At 39.4% G+C, this 21,333-nt stretch overlaps 2 protein-coding genes across 6 annotated transcripts in view; one reads left to right on the top strand and one right to left on the bottom strand.

Moving 5' to 3' along the window:
* The window catches only part of IFT74 (intraflagellar transport 74), a 122,053-nt gene that overhangs the window by 25,052 nt on the left and 75,668 nt on the right, over positions 1-21,333 (top strand). For all 5 annotated transcript variants that reach the window (XM_006127246.5, XM_006127245.5, XM_075931462.2 and 2 more), the window contains 5 exons: positions 3,477-3,536; positions 5,869-5,930; positions 18,040-18,178; positions 19,186-19,248; positions 20,944-21,087. In XM_006127246.5, the coding sequence (XP_006127308.2) occupies positions 3,477-3,536; positions 5,869-5,930; positions 18,040-18,178; positions 19,186-19,248; positions 20,944-21,087 (468 nt within the window). The remainder of the gene's footprint in view (positions 1-3,476; positions 3,537-5,868; positions 5,931-18,039; positions 18,179-19,185; positions 19,249-20,943; positions 21,088-21,333) is intronic.
* Positions 7,408-16,873, bottom strand: LRRC19 (leucine rich repeat containing 19). Its single transcript, XM_006127243.5, has 5 exons — positions 16,773-16,873; positions 15,417-15,509; positions 11,446-11,953; positions 10,975-11,190; positions 7,408-7,962 (listed from the first exon to the last, which is right to left on the bottom strand). The coding sequence occupies exons 1-5, from the start codon at positions 16,821-16,823 to the stop codon at positions 7,634-7,636; spliced, it is 1,197 nt and encodes a 398-aa protein (XP_006127305.1). The 5' UTR covers positions 16,824-16,873; the 3' UTR covers positions 7,408-7,633.

Genomic DNA, 21,333 nt, shown 5'->3' with positions numbered 1-21,333 from the left:
GCGTACCCGCTGGGGCTCTGCCTCACGAGATGACCCCCTCTCTCACCTACCCTCGCCGGGACACATCCGCAACTCTCTCCCTGGGGAGAGCCCTTCTCCCCCCTCCTCTCTGCCAGTGCCAGGTTTAAATCCCCCCGCCGGCGTCGTCCTCCTGGGGCTCCGCCCCTTTTTGGCGTGCTCATGTCCGGGCCGCCGGAGCCTGCCCCAGCCACATGTCGCCCCACCCACGATCAGCTCCGGCTGTCGGGGCACGCCCTGAGGTGAGCCTGCGCAGCAGCGAAGGAGCAACCGCCACAACACCGGTATTCCACCCCCGGCGCCGCCAACCAGGCGGCGATCGGCGGGTCAAGGATGCGGGGAGATTTCTTCCCCGTCACAGTCACTTTGAAGTCTAAATCACAAATTGCTTCTTGTCTTATGAGATCCAGGCCATGCTGCTCTGAGAAACAGTCATTTATAATCTCTAGAAATCTCTGCATCCCTGAGGTGACATGTTCCCAGTTATTATGGAGATAGTCAAAATCCCCCGTTGTTGTTTTCTGCCTTGGTAGCCTCTCTGATGTCCCTGAGCATTTTACAGTCCCTATCACTGTCCTGGCCACATAGCTGGTAATATGTTCCTACTGCTATACCCTTATAATTCAAGCATGGATTTTCTATCCTTCAAGGTTCCGTGGTATAGTTTGATTCATTTAAGGCAGTGATATTAAATTTTGATTAATCAGATAATTGAGTAGTCGATGGAATCTCCATCAACTACTCAATTAGTTGATAAGGTGGGTTCATGTTATACATGAGCCACAGGCAGCTCCTGTATGTTTCAAAGGGAGAGGCCAGTGGGTTCCCTCTGCCTCTCTTCTTTTGAAATGTACAAGAGCCGCAGGCAGCTCTTGTACATTTCAATGGGAGAGGAACAGCAGTTGGACCGGTGCAAGCGGGACTGTTTCAATCCTTGCTTGTGCCGTTTCCCTGCTGCCCTCTGCCTTCCCTGTGCCCGGGGAGACAGTGTTGGGGTGAGCTGGCTTAAAAGCTGGCTCTCTCCCAGCACCTGCTCGCGCCTGCTTCCCCCAAACCACCACTTGTTGCCTCACTCTGATAGGGGCAGCAAGCAGAGACGTGACTAGTCAAGTTCCGACTCAACTGCCCAATAAGAATTTGGGTATTTTAAAGTTTTTGGGTAATTTAAGGTTTTTGTTATTTATGGCTCTGGCTTTTTCACCTGTAGCACCATTCCCCAATACTTGCTCTGTCATTTCTATACCTTTTGTACCCTGGTCTTACTGTGTTCTGTTCATTCCACCAAATTCCTGTGATGTTTATTATATCATTTGCCTCATTTAATGCCAGGCACTCTTCTTTACCCATCTTAGTATTTAGACATCTCACATTTGTGTATAAGTACTTGCACTTTGTCAGTACAGGCAGTCCCCGGGTTACGTACAAGATAGGGACTGGAGGTTTGTTCTTAAGTTGAATTTGTATGTAAGTCGGAACTGGTACATATTGTACCCCAGGTGTCCCTGATTCAGCCGCTGCTGAAACTGACCAGCGGCTGACTACAGGAAGCCTGAGGCAGAGCTGCTTTGCCCCGGGCTTCCTGAAATCAGCCGCTGATCAGTTTCAGCAGCAGCTGACTTGGGGACACCTGGGGTAGAACAGCTTGGGTGCTGCCAAGTTGGTCCCGGCGGCGCCGAGGTGCGGCGCTGCAGGGACCAACCCGGCAGCGCCCCAGCTGCTCTGTCCCAGGCGTCCAGATTCAGCCGCTGTTGAAACTGACCAGCAGTGGCTGAATCGGACACGCCTGGGGCAGAGCAGCGGGAGTGCTGCTGGGTTGGTCTGGTAGCGCCGTCCCTTGGCGTGGTAGGACCAACTCGGCAGCCCCCCAGCTGCTCTACCCCAGGCGCCCTGATTCAGCCGCTGCTGAAACTGACCAGCGGCGAGAAAAGCCTGGTCTCCTGGGGTGGGGAGCGCACTAGCTGTGGTCCCCCCCCCAGCAGACCAGGCTTTTCTGGCCGCGGAGGACAGGGGCGGTGGGACCGCGGTGGGTCTCGGCAGTCCCGCCGCCCGCATCCTCCGCGGCGAGAAAAGCCTTGTCTGCTGGGGGGGTACACTAGATGCGCTCCCCCCCCCCAGCAGACCAGGGAGACGCGGGTGGCGGGACCGCCGATACGCGTCGCGGTCCCGCCGCCCGCATCCGACGCGGAGCGGTTTCTCTCGACGCGGAGGACGCGGGCGGCGGGACCGCGGCATATCTTGGCAGTCCCACCACCTGCGTCCTCCGCGGCGAGAAAAGCCCCGTTCTTAAGTAGAGATCCGACGTAAGTTGGATCCGCGTAACCCGGGGACTGCCTGTATTGAGTTGCTTACTTTTAAGTGTTGTATTTAAATGGAAGACTCTTACATTTTACTGTTCCTGACTAGATTCCACCTATACTTTATCAACTTCTTTCCTATCCTGTTTACTTGGATGTAGAGTTCTACTTTCAATGAATTCATCCTTAAGGGATGTCTTTATCCAAACTGTGTGTTCCTCTGTACCTGTCAGCTTTCCCCTAGCCTTTATCCAAAAAACAAAAACAAACCCCTCTAAACCTGTTCAAGTTTACATGCCAGCACTCTGCTTCTGTACATCTGATCACCTCTACACTGATATTTCCAACTGAAAAAGTTATTTTTTTATCTTTCAGTACATTTATATATCTATAGGTTTATTGTACATGTGCATCACAATATTTTAACTTTAAAAGGAGTATGTCAAGTTGCCCATATCTTAAATGTTAGTTACTTGAAAATCTTTCCAATGGGATTTACAATGCCTTTTATATTTTAAGGTCGCAATCCTTATAGCTGTTCTGTGTGGGGCAAAGAGTATGTGTTTTGACAAATTTTATATTTAATACTCCAGTTTACTGTTTTTAAATGTCCCAAATAATAACCTATGTTTGCATAGAATCATAAAAACAGCATTTATATTGGCTGTGCAGTAGTAGTTGACTGACTAACAAGCATTATTCTGAAGTGTGTTCATAGTCATAGTTAAATTATTAAGCTAACTGGACTGATACTTTTTGTTTCAAATTTGAAGTGGAGTTGAAAATTAGCATTTCTTTCTCTGTCATAGTAAATGACAAAATCATTAGAAACACAATATTTAGAATTTTATTAAAAGGAGAGGACAACCAAAGAGAATATTAAAAAAAAGAAAATATATTTTGGATGTGAGAAATCAGTATCAATTCTGTAATATTAACATTGTTTATTTTCTGCAGTTATACAAAACAGGTAAGAATTATTAAATATGAAGTTTACATGTAGTATATTAACATTTCTGGTATTTTTGTTTTCAGTACAATATCAGTCATCTCTTTTATAACATTATCAAAGAGTGAACCACGAGTTTTCTAAATTTCTGTATAATGTCTCTTTAATGTTATTAAAAAGAACAGAGCATTAACTGAGCTTTTTTATTTTTTCAGCTAGTGGATAAACTTAATACCAATACAGATATGGAAGAAGTGATAAGTGATTATAATATGGTAAGAGTATAAGTATTTGCCATGTTAATAAAACACACAGTCAAAACTAATATATATATAAAAAAAACAGTTTCAGTCCTTCAAATATTTATACATGCGCATGATTTTGTTGACCTAAACAGTCCTCTTTACTGTAATGGGGTTGTTCACGTGAGTAATGTTAGAGTAATGCTAGAGTTTGCAGGTTTATGACCCATACAATGTCAGTGGAGCAGCTTCTGCATGTTAAGCATGCACATAAATGTTTAGAGGACTGAGGCCTTAGTTATAGATTTATGAAAGCAAAAAAAACTCTGTGTTGTCTCAAAGTTTAGCAAACACTTTATAATTGTTTTCCATAAATAGGATTCATAGTTTTTAAAAAAATAAATACATTAAAAGTTTCTGATGTAAGAAATATCTCGAGTTTCTTATATGTTTTCAGTGAATCCAGTCCTATTTCTTGCTTTCCAAGGAAGTACATTTATAAAACTTAGATCTTGACTATCCCCTGAAAATGCTGCATATTAAATGTAGTATCCTGGCATCCCAGATCCATTTTGTTAAAATACTGTGGTTGACATCCTAAGCCAACATCTTTTGAGCCACAGTTATTGAAAGCTTTTGAAAAGATTGACTTAAACCTTTTCATCCAGCTGTTCTGATCCTAATGCTGGGATATCTATATTGGCCAGTGACTCAATTGCTCTTAGAATCACACTCAAACCCTGTGATGTTTCTATAAGATAAGAGACATAAGATAAGATGTCTCCCCATCCAAAATACCAGTATTCACATACTATATATACTCGTTCATAAACTAACTTTTTTTGGAAAAAAAATCCTGCTGTAAAGAGCAGGGGTTGGCTTATGAATGAGAGTACTTCCCAAACCGATGGAAGCAATGTGACCTAAAGAACCTATTGGCTGGGAGCTGAGAAGCTTCGTGCTGTAGCCAACATATCCCTCAGACCATGCTGCTTCCTGAGCCTTGGGAGCTGATAGGCTCTGTACCTGCAGCCACCACTAGGGTTGCAGTGGCAGGTGGGCAAGGCGGGCCGTATGGCTGATCTACATGCAGCCAAGATAGAAGACCAGTGGGCAGGGACTCATTAGCCAGTGGGAGCCACAGGAAGCAGTGTAGGCTGAGGGATGTGCTGGCTATAGGCATGGAGTCTCTCAGCTTCCACTGGCTGGGAACAGCAAACAGCATCTAATGGGAGCTGAAAGGGTCCGCCTATAGCTACCATGTCCCTCAGCCCACGCTGACGCTGAGGAGCTGGGACTATGTTGGGTTATAAACAGGTCATTGACTTTTAACATTTTTTTTCTGTAAGTTTGGAGGGTTGGCTTATGAACGAATGGGCTTATGTTCAAGTACATACACATATCGCACATTATTTTGATGGAAGGCACAGAAAACTAATCCATTTGAGAGGCTATCCGAGGCACCAGTCTTCCTTGTAAAATTCCACATACTTTTTACTTGTTCTTCATTCTCCTCCATACTCTGTTCTTCAAGAGATTCCATTGCAATAATGGGTCTATGGTGTGTTCAGAAGTAAATACGTATCACCTGTGCTTTCCCTAGAAGTTCTTTCTTGATTTCATAAGTCTACCGAAGGGTTCCTCCAAGCACTAAAAAACAGGACTATGTAGCACTTTAAAGACTAACAAGATGGTTTATTAGGTGATGAGCTTTCGTGGGCCAGACCCACTTCCTCAGATCAAATAGTGGAGGAAAATTGGCATATGTGTTCATTTTTTTGATTGTATCCTTTGGTATATATGGTTGCGCCAATTTTCTTCCACTATTTGATCTGAGGAAGTGGATCTGGCCCACGAAAGCTCATCACCTAATAAACCATCTTGTTAGTCTTTAAAGTGCTACATAGTCCTGTTTTTTGCTTCAGCTACACCAGACTAACCCGGCTACATTTCTATCACTATTCCAAGCACCAAGACTGTGCCAGTGCTCACTTTGTTCATAGCTGGGAAGAACTTTTCTTTGTAAAGTAGCCTGAGAAGCCAGTGAGGATAGCTTTTACCCCAAGTAATCCAACTTGATGATTAATAAAAACATTGATGTGCAGTTTCTGTGATTATAGTACCCATTCAAATGCCGGCTTTCAGTGGGAATTACAGTTACAGAATACATATATGCAGGATCAGATATGCTTTTGGATTAAGAGGCCACTGCTATTCCTTCCCACTTCCATTTTGGTCTTCCATTCCGCTTGTTCATTCAAATGCATGTATAACTTTCTATGAATTTTTAGTGTTTATATTTTCATTAGTGGCAAAGATCTTTTCATGCAGAAATGTAACTCACTAATTATTCATTTTTTAACAGCTAAAAACTCAAAATGACCGAGAAGCTCAAAGTATTGATATAATTTTTACAGAGAGACAAGCGTAAGTACATCAGATATCAGAAAATTGAATTTTAGTATAAAATAGCTTATTAAAATGAGTCAGGATGAAGAAATGATTTAACTGGTCAGACAATTTTTAACTCAAAAAATATTCCCTAAGAGTTGGTTGTATTCTCTACAAGTGTCACTGAATAAGGTTCGTAAGGATTAAAACTTCAGTCCCTCAGTCAACTTAGTGTTTAAAGTATATTTAAAATATTTTCAATACATTTTAATAAAGAAATTGATTTCTAAATAACTTAAAATATATAATGGATTTGTTCTCATAAGTCAATCAGAATTTATCAGGTCAATCATACAAGGTGTACTGTCACTACAGCATTTATGTTCATCAAGTAAATGAAGCTATATAAAAAAATTATGTAAGAATCAGTGTCACCTTTAAAAAAAACAATTTGTTCTTTGACAGCATTTAGTCTCTCATCAAGATTGTTTTAAAGTTTGATTTCCTGACTGAAACAAGTAAATATTGTCATAGCCATCATAACATAATTAAAATGAGTTGTTTTGTGATTTCTGATTATTCTAAAAATGGTCACATCCCTGCCAACTGTTTTATATAATTTTCTATAATTTGCTTTTACAATTGGCGCCAGTTCTACCCCCATAAATTCCTGAAACAATAGCATATATTCCAGTGGGTCTGTTTGAAGGTAGATTTGGGCCATTAATGTTTCCAGTCTTGTTTTTTTACACAATCTAAAGATTTTATGACTTCAATAAAAAAACAGTGAAATGGTAAGGACATTGCTATCCATTGTATTTTATGAACCCTTTTGTGAAATAATAAGAAATATATTTTCTTTTAATATTAAAAACTGTCCATTTTCTCATTTACTATACATTATTCCTTAAATGAAATGTTTCCCTATATCTCAACAACTTGATTTTAAGAATATTTGAAAATCTTGAGGAGATTCATCTATTTGCAGTTTAAAAACTGAAATGCCTCAATCTTTTCTTTACATGGTTAAAAATATGTTCTACATTGGCAGTTTTCATAACATTAAAAAGACATCAGTCAACAGTGGAATAAAATAAAAAAGTATTCAGTATGTGATAATGGTATTTTGTTCATGGATGGATGTAAGTGATGTGGGGGACATGGTGAAACAGCCTTTTGTTTTGCTTACTCAAACAACTATTTTTTGTTTATGAATAAATAAAACTGAATGTGGCTTAGCTAGAAAATCCTAGTTGCTCTATTCAATGTTCTTAGTTTTGCCTAATGGCTAGAGATTGAATTGGGACTCGGAAGACCTGGGATCAAGTGTTACTGCTGCCAGTGGCCTGCTGGGACATGTCATTTCACCACACTTTGTCTCAGTTCCTGGCTGTAAAACAGAAGTAATGATGCTATCATTGTAAAGTGTTTTGAAATCTACTGATGAAAAAATAATATATAAGAACTTGGTGTAATTTTTCCCTATTATAATTACACAGTGAGATTTTTAGTGTCGGACTATGCTTATATATTTTAAAATATTTGTTACTGTGGTAATGCATGCACATCACCAAATTTCTTACCTATTCATTTAATACAATATGTAGCACACATTTGTCCAAAAGCTTTGTTTTCAATCTATAATATATACTAGAAATATTTATTTAAAATATTTTGAATGTATTGATCCTATATAATCAGCTCTTGAAAAGTCAAAATATCATCCATTATATACGAATTTAAACCTTTTCAGTTAATCCAGGGTCATCTATATATTTGTCCTCAATAAAACCATCCTCATCAAGTGTGAATATATGAGTTTGTTCAAATATTACAGTGGGATATTGCTCACTGATGTTTAATACTGATGGAGGAGTGCCCAGATCAGTTGTAAACTCCTTTTCAAACATTTCTGGTTCCTGCTCTTCCAGACGATGGTGATTGTAGCTGATCAAGTAGCGGTACCACATTGGGAATTTTATGGCAATAAGAATCAGTAATGAAGTGCTTAGGACAAAAACCACAACACCCAGCAGAAAGGCCCAAGTTTTGCCAAGAGGTGGAGAACCTTTAAGAATACAAAGGAAAGTAAAATCACATTAAATAAAATATCTTAAACCAAAACAACCAACTCTCCTTGCATAATACCCAAAAAAACCCTGTAATACTAATTGCTTTATGGACAGATAAGGGACTTTTGGAAACAAACTACTAGAGGAATTCTTGACTCTTTCGTATTTTATTAATAGTACAGGCAGTCCCCGGGTTACGTACAAGATAGGGACTATAGGTTTGTTCTTAAGTTGAATTTGTATGTAAGTCGGAACTGGCTCCAGATTCAGCTGCTGCCACTGAAACTGACCAGGGGCTGACTACAGGAAGCCGGAGGCAGAGTTGCTCTGCGCCCAGTTTCCTGGAATCAGCCTGATCAGTTTCAACAGCTGCTGAATCTGGAGCCTGGGACAGAACAGCTGGGGCGCTGCCCGGTAGGTTCCCACAGGACCAACCCAGCAGCACCCCAGCTGCTCTACCCGAGGCGTCCTGCAACAAAAGCCTGGTCTGCTGGGGGGGGGGGGCGCACTAGCTGCGCCCCCTCCCCCCCAGCAGACCAGGGAGACCCGAGCAAAGCCGCACAGGCGGAGGGACCCCGCTGCCCATGCGGCTTTGCTCCTTTGCCCCTGAGCAAAGCCGCACAGGCGGCGGGATGCCGCCTGTGTGGCTTTGCTCCTGTCTCCCTGGTCTGCTGGGGGGGTCCAGCAAAGCTGCTGGACCCCCCCAGCAGACCAGGGACACCCGAGCAAAGCCGCCGCCTGGACCCCCCCAGCGGCTTTGCTGGACCCCCCCCAGCAGACCAGGGGGACAGGAGCAAAGCTGCCCAGGCGGCGGGGGTCCCGCTGCCTGGGCGGCTTTGCTCCTGGGCAGCTTTGCTCCCGGGCAAATGAGCAAAGCCGCCCAGGCGGCGGCTTTGCTCAGGTGTTCCTGGTCTGCTGGGGAGGTTCAGCGGCTTTGCTGGACCGCCCCAGCAGACCAGGGAGACCGGGAGAAGCTTTTCTCGCCCCGGAGGACACGAGTGGTGACCCGCCGCCCGTAAGCTCCGGGGCGAGAAAAGCCCCGTTCGTAAGTGCGGATCCGACATAAGTCGGATCCGTGTAAGGCGGGGACTGCCTGTATACCATGTTTGAGCAACCAAAATCTGCACTGGGGACACTTTTTCTACATATGGGTGCCTACGTCCATATTTTCACCCTCAGGATACTCAGAATGTTCTGTGTGGCCAAGTTTAACTAAGTAACTTTCTTTCAGAACTGAAGGTCTGATTAAATGTTCTGGGCACAGTCCATGAATCATTATTCAGATCTGAAGTGAACTTTAGGTTCATTTCTAGGATAGGACAATAGAACATGAAATTGATTTTCATTTTCAAATTTCAAGCTGAACGTGATTGCAGTCTAGAACATCTACATCAGTCACTTTTTAACTTTCATTCATTTTGTACGTTCCCCTCCCCCCACCAGATTCATTTTCTTTATGTTGAAAATCCCAAGAGACCATAACTGCCAAAAATATCTACTCGCAAATCTACCATGTGTGTTCACAGTGCCCGATGAATTATGGCAGCTAATGCATCCTAAAGGATTTTGAGGTTGTGATAGCCTCATAGGTATAAATCTATCCAGAAATTAGTGTCCCTTCTTCCCACTTCTTTCACTTTTGTTCTATTGGTCTCTCTATGCAATGGTGACATGGGCTCAGGAGAAGGCTGTGAAGCTGGTACTCTGAGAGGTGGATGAGAGAGAGAATTAATTGTGGGTAAAAAGTAGGGATGTTAGAGTTTAACCTATTAACCATTTAACTGTTACGCTCACGCTGATCAGTTAATGGTATCAGTTAAATTCAACCAACTCCTGGGGAAGTGGCTTCACTGTGGCAGGGCAGCAAAGCCTCCTCCCCGGGAACTGAATGGGAAGGAATGCCGCTTCACTCCCACGGAAGTGGCACTGCCACAGAGAAGCCTTCTCCTCTGGAGTCCAGCGGACTAGGGTTGCCCATTCTCCCAGGGAGGAGGTCACCTCCCCGGGAGCTGAGTGGGCAAGAAATGCCCATTCCACTCATGGGGAGGCTTTGCTGCGGGCTCTGCAGTATAAAGCTAAGCGTCTGTAACTGCTAAGATTTTTAGCAGTTACAGGGTTACCATAATAAATGATTTTTAACATCCCTAGAAAAATGGGGAGGTAAGATATCAAAGGGGAGGGGAAGTCCAAAATGAACACCAGTGATCAGGGATGTGTAAATCAATAGACCGTGTTTGCATGCCAAGAACAAAACTAAAAATGGAAAGGAGCCTTTCACAGATAGAAGATTGTGAGCAGTATAACTGGGTGACTGAATTGTAGTTCATTTAGAACAGTGATTCTAAAACTTTTTTTTAATAAGTCCCCTTTCTCCCCCCTCCCCAAAAAAGTACCCATTTAAAAGAAAATTATAAGTACTCCCAGTACCTAAAATTTTCACACACACAATTTTTTTTTCCTACACATTTGTTTAGACAATTTAATTGTAGCCGGGCAGGTGATGAAATTTTTGGTTGTAAAAAGTACAAAAATAATAAAGCGCTATAAAACTTAAAACAAAAATTCAATTTTCTCCAAATTTCAGTTATTTAATTATTTATTTATTATTTAAATATTTCTACCCCGCCTTTCTATATAAATTTTTCAAGTTGTGTCGACGTACTCCTCAGACTTCTCTCGAGTACCCCAAGGGTACTCGTACCACTGGTTGAGAAACACTGGTTTAGAATACAAACACTTAGCTCATTATTTGAACCTCAGATCTCCTCACATCATTAGTTTATGTATATTATTTTATAATATTCCATAATGGAATTGTAATTCAGGTCAGTTTTGAGCTCTTGATAAAGTTAAGCATGACATAAATTCCACATAATGTGAACACAATATTTCTGTGCCTAAGTGCATGGCATTTCCCATATCACTGGCTTATTTTTGAGATGCGCCCCATAGAAGTAGTACTGGACAGTGCTATTATGAAGTAGTGAAATGAAACATCAGTATATCACCTGGATGTGATGCATTGCTCCTAATACTGTTGTTTGAAGAGTCGAGAGAAGATGTTAAAATGACAATGGTTTTAGGACTAATGGTAGATTTAGAAAGTGCAGCCTTTGTGAGAGAGCCTCTTCCTGAGTCACAATCAGATTTTTGGATAGGTGCCGTCTTGATGGAAAATTTGTTCCAGGCATTTGGATATTCACACAAAGTGTCATTTTCATGTTCTGAAAGTATGAATAATAAAGGGTCATGAGAGATGATAGGATCTGTTCTGCAGTGTGAGAAATTATAGTATATAAGTGAGTTTTCTTATTAATTTACAATATTAAATTGTATTTCATTCTTGATGACAAGCCTGATGAGGCTTAACTCATGTAAGATCAGGATAATGATGGTTGATTGGAGAGGAATAAATACTGTAGAGGCGTTACTTTTGTAAGTATTGTAATGGACTCATTGCTGCTGTTGTCAAAACTTACCTAGCTTCACATATGAGAGATTCAACCATTTCTGTAAATGGAGCAGGCCACAGGAACAATTCCATGGATTTCTTTTTAAGTTAATTCTAAATGGTTTAAATGGTGCTTTTATATCCAAGTGCTCCAACAAATTGCCCTGTAGACTCAAAACCATCAGGTTTTTCAGCATTGTAAATATGTAAGAATCCATCTGGAATATTTTATTATGATTTAGATACAATGTGGATAGTTGATTTAGACCTGCAAATGCAGCCTGTTCAATTGTATTGATACAATTATGACTTATATCTAGAATTGTGAGTTTTGACAGCTTGTAGAAGGTATTATTATATAGCACAGTAATGGCATTTTCATTGAGATACAATTCAGTCAAGTTAATAAATAGCTGAAGAACCTTTTTGTCAGTTCTGTTTAAAAGAATGCTGTTGTTACTTAGATACAATTTAGTAACATTTTTACTTAAGGTAGGAATAGAAGAGTAATTCTTTGCAGATTCCTCACAAATGACCTGTTGAAGGGAGAGAGAAAAACAATATAAATTACAAAATATTTTCTAATAGAAAGGATTGATGTGGGCTCTTGCAGTGCAAAAACCCCTTGTAACCAAGCATGCCATCTCTTTGAGATCCAGAGAGAAAGCCCTGGACCCATACTATTCTGTTCTGATTTTCTTTAAAATATACTTGTGGGATAAGGTTCATGGTCACTGGGGTGGTGAATATCATCTAATGGAAGCAATTTTGGAATTCCAACAGGAAGGAAAGGTGACAAAGCACCACCAGCTCCATCCCTTGTGAGGGGATTAACCTGGGAGTTAATGGCCCAAGGCAATTAGAAATGTAATGTGAAGGTTTGGCCAGGCCTACTAGGAAGAGGGGCTTAGTATAAAAAGAAGTATCTTCCTACATAACAGGGAGATCCCTGAAGATAAGCTATGCCTGAATGAAAGGAAGTGGGCAAGAGTTGGAGAGAGAACTAATTTTTGTTTTTTCTTTATTTTTTGTTTCATCTCTAAAGATGCTAGTTTTAATAAGATTTTCATTTGTGGAGAAGGATTGAGTTCACTAAAAATTAATTTTTTATTGCAACCAAAGTACTTAAACTAATTTGGTTTTCTGGGTTGAAACTAACCTACCTGCAGTCATCTCTACTTTGAGAGTCTATTGTCTACTCTGATTTTATTCTTCATGCCAATGAGTACACTGAAACCTGTTTTATTTTTACAAAAGGGTGGATTTCTCTTTTAGTGTGTGTGCAGTTTGCTCTTTGACAAGTTAGTGCAAAGATAAATAGTAAAGTTAGTTTTAGACAAGTGGGCAGCAAGTTACTACCTTAATGTAAGCAGTGTAATCAATATAACAGCAGTTTAGTTACCCAGTTGTGAATCGTGACACCCAAACTATAAGTACAAGAAGGAGGGACCGATTAAACTAAAATTCTCTTTGGAAAGAGTGAGGTGAAAAATGAAATTCTATTATCTCATTACTTAAAAACAATAAGGAGTCCTGTGGCACTTCAAAAACTAATGGATTTATTTGGGCATAAGCTTTCATGGGCAAAAACGCACTTCATCAGATGTAAGAGGCTAACATGGCTACCCATGTGATTCATAGTGATAGAAATGTAGCCGTGTTAGTCTGGGGTAGTTGAAGCAAAATGCAGGACAATGTAGCACTTTAAAGACTAACAAGATGGTTTATTAGATGATGAGCTTTCGTGGGCCAGACCCACTTCCTCAGATCAAATAGTGGAAGAAAGTAGTCACAACCATATATACCAAAGGATACAATTTAAAAAAATGAACAAATATGAAAAGGACAAATCACATTGCAGAACAGAAGGGGGATGCGGGGGGGTGGGAAGGGGGAGGAAGGAAGGTAAGTGTCTGTGAATTGCTGATATTAAAGGTAGGGAGAGTGGGATGTTTGTGAGTTAATGGTATTACAGGTGATAATTGGGGAAACTGTCTTGGTAATGGGTGAGAAAGTTCAAAGACTTGTTAAGTCCTTGTTGGTAAGTGTCGAATTTTAACATGAATGACAGTTCAGAGGATTCCCTTTCAAGTGCAGATGTAAAAGGTCTTTGTAGCAGAATGCAGGTGGCTAAGTCATTTAGAGAGTGTCCTTTCTGGTTAAAGTGGCAAGAAACTGTTTTCTCTTTGTGATCTTGTCTGATATCTGTTTTGTGGGCATTAATCCTTTGGCGAAGTGTCTGAGATGTTTGTCCAATGTACATAGCAGACGGACACTTTCGGCACATGATAGCGTAGATTATATTTCTGGATGCGCAGGAATATGTGTTCTTGATCTTATAACTCACTTGGTTAGGTCCAATAATGGTATCAGCAGAATGAATATGTGGACAAAGCTGGCAACGGGGTTTGTTGCAAGGGAAGGTATCAGCAATTCACAGACACTTACCTTCCTTCCTCCCCCTTCCCACCCCCCCGCATTCCCCTTCTGTTCTGCAATGTGATTTGTCCTTTTCATATTTGTTCATTTTTTTAAATTGTATCCTTTGGTATATATGGTTGTGACTACTTTCTTCCACTATTTGATCTGAGGAAGTGGGTCTGGCCCACGAAAGCTCATCATCTAATAAACCATCTTGTTAGTCTTTAAAGTGCTACATTGTCCTGCATTTTGCTTCATGTGATTCATATTATTGTTATTATTTTCAAAAGCTGTGAGGCTGACTGTGAATAGCTGAACCCCATCAACTCTCTTGTCTTTAGTGGTATTTGAAAGTGCTCAGTCTCTTAGTTTTTTGAGTCTGTTCCAAAACTAATTGGAGTCAGGGCGAAAGACAGTTGACTTCAGTGGAATTTGGATTGAAATCTGAGAATGTAACCATATCAAATAGATTTTTTTCAATTCAATAAAATACAAAATGGAGCTTTGTCATAATTATTTGCATTGTCCAAGTAAGAGAGAGTCATTTTTGTTCCTTTTCTACATGGTCTTCTACCATTAGGTTGATGGATATCTATCTAGCTATAGGTATACTGTAATATATTGAGGAGGCTGAAGATGAGGCTATTGTTAAAATACAAGTCTTTGATCTAAAACAGGGCTATTTGACTTTGAAAGCCCCAGGAGTCACAGTGATATTCTCAGCACATGCCGAGGTTCACAACTTAAGTGTGGTTGCATATACATGCAAATATATAAGCAAATAGATGCAAACATCTTTTTCACACTAATGAGCGTGAATATAAAGATTAAGGCAAGACTACACAATGCATAGGCCCCAGTTAAGTCAGTTCTGCTGATATTAATAAAATGCAATCGAGAGAAGTTGTTATAGAAAGATCCTGAGAATAGCATGGGTGCAGAAGGTCACCAATGAGGAATTATATAGGAAGATACAGCTGAAAGAGCAGAAGAAGATTATACAATGGAAGTTACAGCTATTCGGGCATATCTGCAGAACGAACGACGAGCAAAAAGTAAAGACCCTGGTATTCGGCATAATGGATGGTCCGAATAGGAGAGGCAGACCCTACAGAGAATATGTAGATGATATAGCAGATTGGTGTGGAACTAGTCTACAGAAACTAAGCCTCTCTGAACTGGACAGGGAAAGATGGAAGGAAATAGTGAGGGCGGCATCAAACACCAATGGGTGTTGAGTCCATGGTTGATGATGATGATGATGAATATTTACCTGATTTCCACCCATATGACAGCACTTTTAATGAGCAATGACAATCCAGGAATTTAACTACTAAAACACATATCAACAAAGGACCATTATTGATTTTTTTGTTTGTTTTGTTTTGGCTCCTACCACGGGCTGCATGTTGAGCCCTGTGTAAACCCAAACTGCACCGTGGGCCTCAAACAAATAGGTCATAGGCTGCATGCGGCCCACGGGCCATGTGTTGAGTAGCCGTAATGTAAAGGAATCACCTCTCTGTGGAGTATCTAAGAAAATGATAAAAAATTAAAACAGTTTGGTTTAAAACTTACAGATTGAGAAGTAATAGTGCATTCACCCGTGACTGGATTTGAAAATACTGCTCCAATCCAGATCATTAGCCAAGTGATTTTCATCTTCAAAGTCTAGAAAAGAGAATATTTTTGTATGTTAGGACCAACATTTATATTGCTTTATTATTAGTTTAAAGGCATGCTCCTGGTTTTAGTCATGTAAACAAAAGTTGATTTATAGTTGAAAGAAATGATTCATCATAACTTCTTGTGTTTTTGTGTTATGTAAATATTGCTAAGAACCTAAATAAGACTACATCCCTCTGTCAAAGGTGTGTCTAGACTATGTCCCTCTTTCGAAAGAGGAATATAAATTAGACACTTCAAAATTGCAAATGAAGCCAGGATTTGAATTTCCTGCGCTTTGTTTGCATAATCGCATCATAGTGCTCTTTTGAAAAAGTGCTATTTCAAAAGTGAAACCACAATCTAGACATGGTTCTTTTGAAAATAGAAGCCTTTTCCAAAAGATCCTGTAATCCGAGGCTTCCATTTTCGAAAGAACTGCATCTAGATTGCGATTTCACTTTCGAAATAGTGCTTTTTCGAAAGAGCACCATAATGTGATTATGCAAATGAAGAGTGGGAAATTCAAATCCCGTCTTCATTTGCAATTTCAAAGTGTCTAATTTATATCCCTCTGTTGAATATTATTGCAATTTGTATAAGGGAAACAAATCTTTACAAGTTGTTAAATGGTGAAACTGTTTAAAAAAAAAAACAATTCTGTCTACATTTTTTCTTATGTAAATCAGTCAGTTTCTTTCACTGTGAAAAGACCCATCAGCATACAAGCCAAAATATGTTCATGATTTTAAATTATTATAAAATAATCAAGGCATACTATTGAAGAATGATCTATTAAAATAGATGTTTTTTAAAAAATTAGTCATTTGGAAAAAAAATCAGGCAGACAGACATCATTAATATCTTAACATTCTCCCATGATCTGAGCCCATACATGCTTTCTTTGAATATGTTTCAAAAATGGCTTCTTAGGAGTTTTCATTTCATAGTGATGTCCTCTACAATTCCTACATTAGTTAAAAAACAAATACAAAATGCAATTTTCAAGAGTAAATTAGGAAGAAGTGTAGCTTGTAAAATCAGAAACATTTTCCTTTCCAAAAGACTCGGGCTGCTTTCTAATCTTTTAACAAAGTATAATGCAGTAGTTTGGCTCGTGAAGAGCTCATATTGATTGAGGAGCCCAGGGTGTCTTTAATATGAGATCTATTTCCAGTCTGACAATCAAATTATATAAACAAAATTATTTTCCCACACATTTAAGACTATTAAGCTGGCTTTGAAAAAAAAATCTATAAAGTATCTTACCTTTTTTATTTTTAAAGAGAGAATATGTATAGTTGTGTGTTTCCTGTGCATTAAAAAGAGGAAAGATGTTGCCACAGCATTTTACTTTGTTTTTAACCTTTGTACTCTGTGACCAGGCAGGTAGCTAAAAATAAATAAATAAAAGGCTAGAACTTCCTTAGCAAAAGATTGACTAGGTTGAGCAATTTCTTATAGTCATCTTAGTTATTTGGATCTATAGTCACTAAGGAAGTCTGGTGGTAATATGCTTAGGCCTCTTAATTTCAGATCACATAGGAAAAATCAAGTTAAAACATCGCAGGAGCTTACACAAAGGATGAGTTGTGGTTAACTGAAGAATGTTTAAGAGAAAAGGCTTATTTTATAAGTGAGGCTAGTAATCAGAATTAAAATCTGCAGATCTTTACATATGTGGAAAATTTTAAATGAAAATTCATGGTTTGCAAGCCTCACATTTTTTTAGTTTGTTGTATTGTAAAGGTGATATAATTCAAGCACTTATCTTTAGTAGTATCTTAAATCTGACACATAATCCATCTTTATTTAGGAGGAACCATTGCATGGTATATCAGTGTTCAAAAAGTTACTTTGATAGGTCTGATCCTATAGTTCAGGGGTGGCCAACCCATTCCAGGCAAAGAGCCAAGATATCCGTGGATCCAGTGCGAAGAACCGGGGCAAAGTTGTCGAGTAAAACAAAACAAAAAAAGTCATTAAGAAAATGCATTCAGAAGCTTTTTGGCCACATCAGGCTCCCGCCAGCCGATGCCATCTTTCATGCTCCATATTTAATGGCCGCACTGGACAGCTCCCCTGCCCCAGTGAGCCCAGGGAGCCGGGAGGAAAGGGCGGTTTCAGGGGTGTGGGAGTGACTTTGAGCCATGGTGGGGAGGCTTCACAAGCTGCACCCTGGGGGGGGAAGGGCCGCTTGCTGCTCGTGAGCCGCAGGTTGGCCACGGCTGCTATAGTTGTTTTGTGTTCAAAATTGCAGTTGACTTCAGTGAGTTAAATGTTAAGACAGAAGAATCAGGTCCACAATTATACAAAGTGTTTCATATATATTTCAAGCAAAAAATCTATAGTAATGATGCACTTATTTTATCAGATGGACTATATTTCATTCTGAGGAAGGTGGTTGGTTATGTATTATATTTGTGATATTAGATTGTTTTAGGTGGTTAAAACCAGGAATGAGCATCTCTTTGTTTTTATAAATAAACAGTATAGTGAGTTATAACATTACTTTCACTTTCCTCTGTTATTACAGCAAAGAAAAGTTAATTCAAGCAGTGGAAGAAGATATTGAACGTGAAAAACAAGTAGCTGATGACATAATAAAAAATATGTCTCAGGAGAATCAAGCTAAATATGTGGAGATGAAGGATACCAATGAAAAACTGTTACAGGTGGGATTTCTCATATTGTTAGTCTAAGATATATGTAAAATTAGTTCCATGAATTCCACAATATAGTTTGGAATACTAAAGAATTTAATCTTATTAAATTAAAGGGAAACTTTCAGATAGCATTATCCCCAACATTTCAACTTTGTGCTAGTGCATGAAAACCAGGAAATGAAATTGATTAGAAACAAAATAATACCAAGCATTTTCTATCTGTAGATCTCAACATGGTTTAAAATAAATAAATTATTTTCATTCTCCTCCATCATTACTGTTATTTTACAGATGGGGATATTAAGGTGTGGAAATTAAGGCCTTGAATGAATCCTGCAAATGCTCAGATGCTTAGCAGTAAATGCATGCGTAAAAAATACATGTATAAACTTTGCAGGTTCTAGATCTGAATAACCTGTAAAAGGTCACACTTCAAGTTGTATTCCCTCTCTCTGGGTCATCTGGTATTAGCTACTGTCAGCAGACAGGATACTGGGCTAGATGGACCTTTGGTCTGACCCGATATGGCTGTTCTTATGTTCGTAAATCAGTGACAGAGCAGAGAGCAGAACCCAAGATTTCTGATTCCTTATCCACTACAATAATTGCCTGCCATTTACATAAGAAAATTAAACATCGATGTATTTGAAGTTCTTTGTTTCAGTTATTTAAAGATTAACAAAAGAGATGAAAATAATTTTTAAAAATATTATTTTTTCAATGAACATCTTCCCTTCAAAGAAAAAGTTGGTGAAAGGGTATAATGGTTCATAATTACAGCCAAGATATAAGTAACAGTAATATGAAGCTTAATCACAAAACTGCAATCCTGCAAAGCTAGCAAAGCTCTGCCAGGCACAGATTGGAGGAAGGGGTCTTATCCTATTCACAAATACACTTAACAAGAAGGACTGAATGTTCTATGGCATTTGCTGGAATCAAATGTGCAGAATAGGGAAGAAAGTCCTCCTCCAATGGTAATTTTTACCTAAACTATTCATGTTCATTTCCTCTAGGAATTAGATGCTCAGCAGCAGGAGTTGGATGCATTGAATGTAAAGGAAGACACTCTAAGAGCTGTATGTATGAAGATAAATAACTGATCTATTTATATTGTAAATGCAAAAAGAATTTGTACATCAGCAAAGTACCACAGTGTAGTTTTTCTGTAACTCTTTAATAGCATAAACATGCACTCTTAAAGATCAGGGCAAAGCTCCCATCCATTTCAGTGGTACAGCCTCAGGCCATTAATGCATATACTGTAATTTTATTTTTATCGGATAGGGTCAAACCCACCAATTATGTTTCATAATTTATTTTTGCTAGATGTCAAGTAATCAGGTATTTTACAGCTGGTATGTCATACATGTGAACTATAGCTCAGTGATTACATGATAGATGTAAATTATCACTTTTGAAATTGTTAAGAAAATCACTCTTTTTATTCTAATAGAGTAAACTATTTTGTCTATGGATCTAAATAAATGTCTGGGAAAATTGAATTCCGTCAACAAACAAGATCAGGACTGTAACATTGACCTGTGGCCACTTTTCTAGCCTATATGCTGGAATAGCAAATGCAGTCCTTCCAAACCATAATACAAGGGCTCCTTTTTATTGTACATAGGTGTATGAGCCCAAATCAGTGTCAGTATCTTGATGCAGTATGGATGCTTCATTGAAGGTCATTCTGCATGTTAATTTCTCCCATCCCTGCAGAGGCAATATAGTGCTTAAATAACATGAAGGGGCTTGCTTGTACTCCCTAGCCTGAGCTAAATTTTACTGTGCTCTCATGGGCCTGTGGCTTTCCCCAAGTTTTCCACTGCCTTCGATTCACTCCTCAGAAAGAAATCAGAACATAATGTATCACTAGAACTCTAGCATTCAGTATAGAGGACTTGTATAGGTCTGATGAGGGTTCCTTTCTAAACTCTATTTTTCATTTTCCCTTAACATTGTCAGATGTATTCTTTTGGAACATTAGAAATCAGAAAATTACATGTAAAATGTTCTCTGAATACGTAAAGCAGATCACTCACAAATTCTTCTCCCCAAAGAGTTGAGAGATTTGCAATTTCTCCTTATGACTCAGTCGTCTTTAGTATATATGTGTGAGTGCCTTCACCTCCCACTTTGGAAGAACAGGTCTAAATTCTGTAGCAGGAGTTGTCACACACACACACACACACACTCTCTCTCTCTCTCTCTCCCCCTCTCTCTCCCTTTCCCCCCCCCCCCCCTCCCCCTCCCCTCCAGGGGTATAACCACTGAAACTAAAGATTGCCTGCATTGGTCTCTCAGAGGAATATGTACCCTAGAGTGTGAACATGATGTATGTCTTCAGAAAACAACAGTTACAGTGATCTTGTCTTACTTTCAGTTTAGTGGCATTGCTATTTTGACAACTCCTTCACATTTTAGACATTTTGATGTATGTATGGGGCTTGATATCACAGTGAAAATGTCTTGAGCATGCAACAACTTTCTGCCTCCTCTTCTGTATAGCTTCCTTATTAGACCTTATCTTTGGAGTTCCATTAGGTTAGACTGTAAAAGCAAGACACTGCCTAATAAAGTACTCAGATAGCACTGAAATGCTTAGAACCTAGACAGCTAGATTATATGCCAATCTTTTGTACAGACTTCACTGTAAATTGCAAATAAACTAGTTTTATTATATACATAAACTTTTGCTAAATAAAAACACAAGCATTTCAACAATGTATTGTCCACTGGAAATCTAACCAGTGTTTACTTGTTCTACTCAGGAAATAGCGCACTCCCAGGTAAAACAAGAGGCTGTGCAGCTGTATGAAAAACTTCATGGCCTTGAGGAACATCGAGATCAAATGATTGCTGAGGACAAGAGTATGGGATCTCCACAGGAAGAAAGAGAGAGATTACTGAAACAGGCAGGGAAAAAAAATAATTTATTACATCTTTTATTTACATTTTTTAATGCTGTGGGTTTTTTTAAATGACACGAGTATGGGATCTCCACAGGAAGAAAGAGAGAGATTACTGAAAGAGGCAGGAAAAAATATTTTATTACGTCTTTTATTTACATTTTTTAATGCTGTGGGTTTTTTTAAATGACAATGTAAAAACATGGAGTTAGATTCTCTGTCTTGGTTCTGGCCCTTTTTCCTTTTAGCAAC

The sequence above is a fragment of the Pelodiscus sinensis genome, chromosome 6 (assembly GCF_052426305.1).
Source record: "Pelodiscus sinensis isolate ZL-2025 chromosome 6, ASM5242630v1, whole genome shotgun sequence".
Lineage (NCBI taxonomy): Eukaryota > Metazoa > Chordata > Testudines > Trionychidae > Pelodiscus > Pelodiscus sinensis.
The sequence above is the reverse complement of the archived record's forward strand: the minus strand, read 5'-3'. Positions and strand labels throughout refer to the sequence as shown.

Coding starts and splice junctions, on each gene's coding strand:
- LRRC19 (XM_006127243.5), bottom strand. CDS start 16,823: ATGCACAGGAAACACACAACTATACATATTCTCTCTTTAAAAATAAAA. Junction 15,510..16,772: donor TCTCTTTAAAAATAAAAAAG/GTAAGATACTTT, acceptor TCTCTTTTCTAG/ACTTTGAAGATGAAAATCAC. Junction 11,191..11,445: donor TCTCTCATATGTGAAGCTAG/GTAAGTTTTGAC, acceptor TCATACTTTCAG/AACATGAAAATGACACTTTG.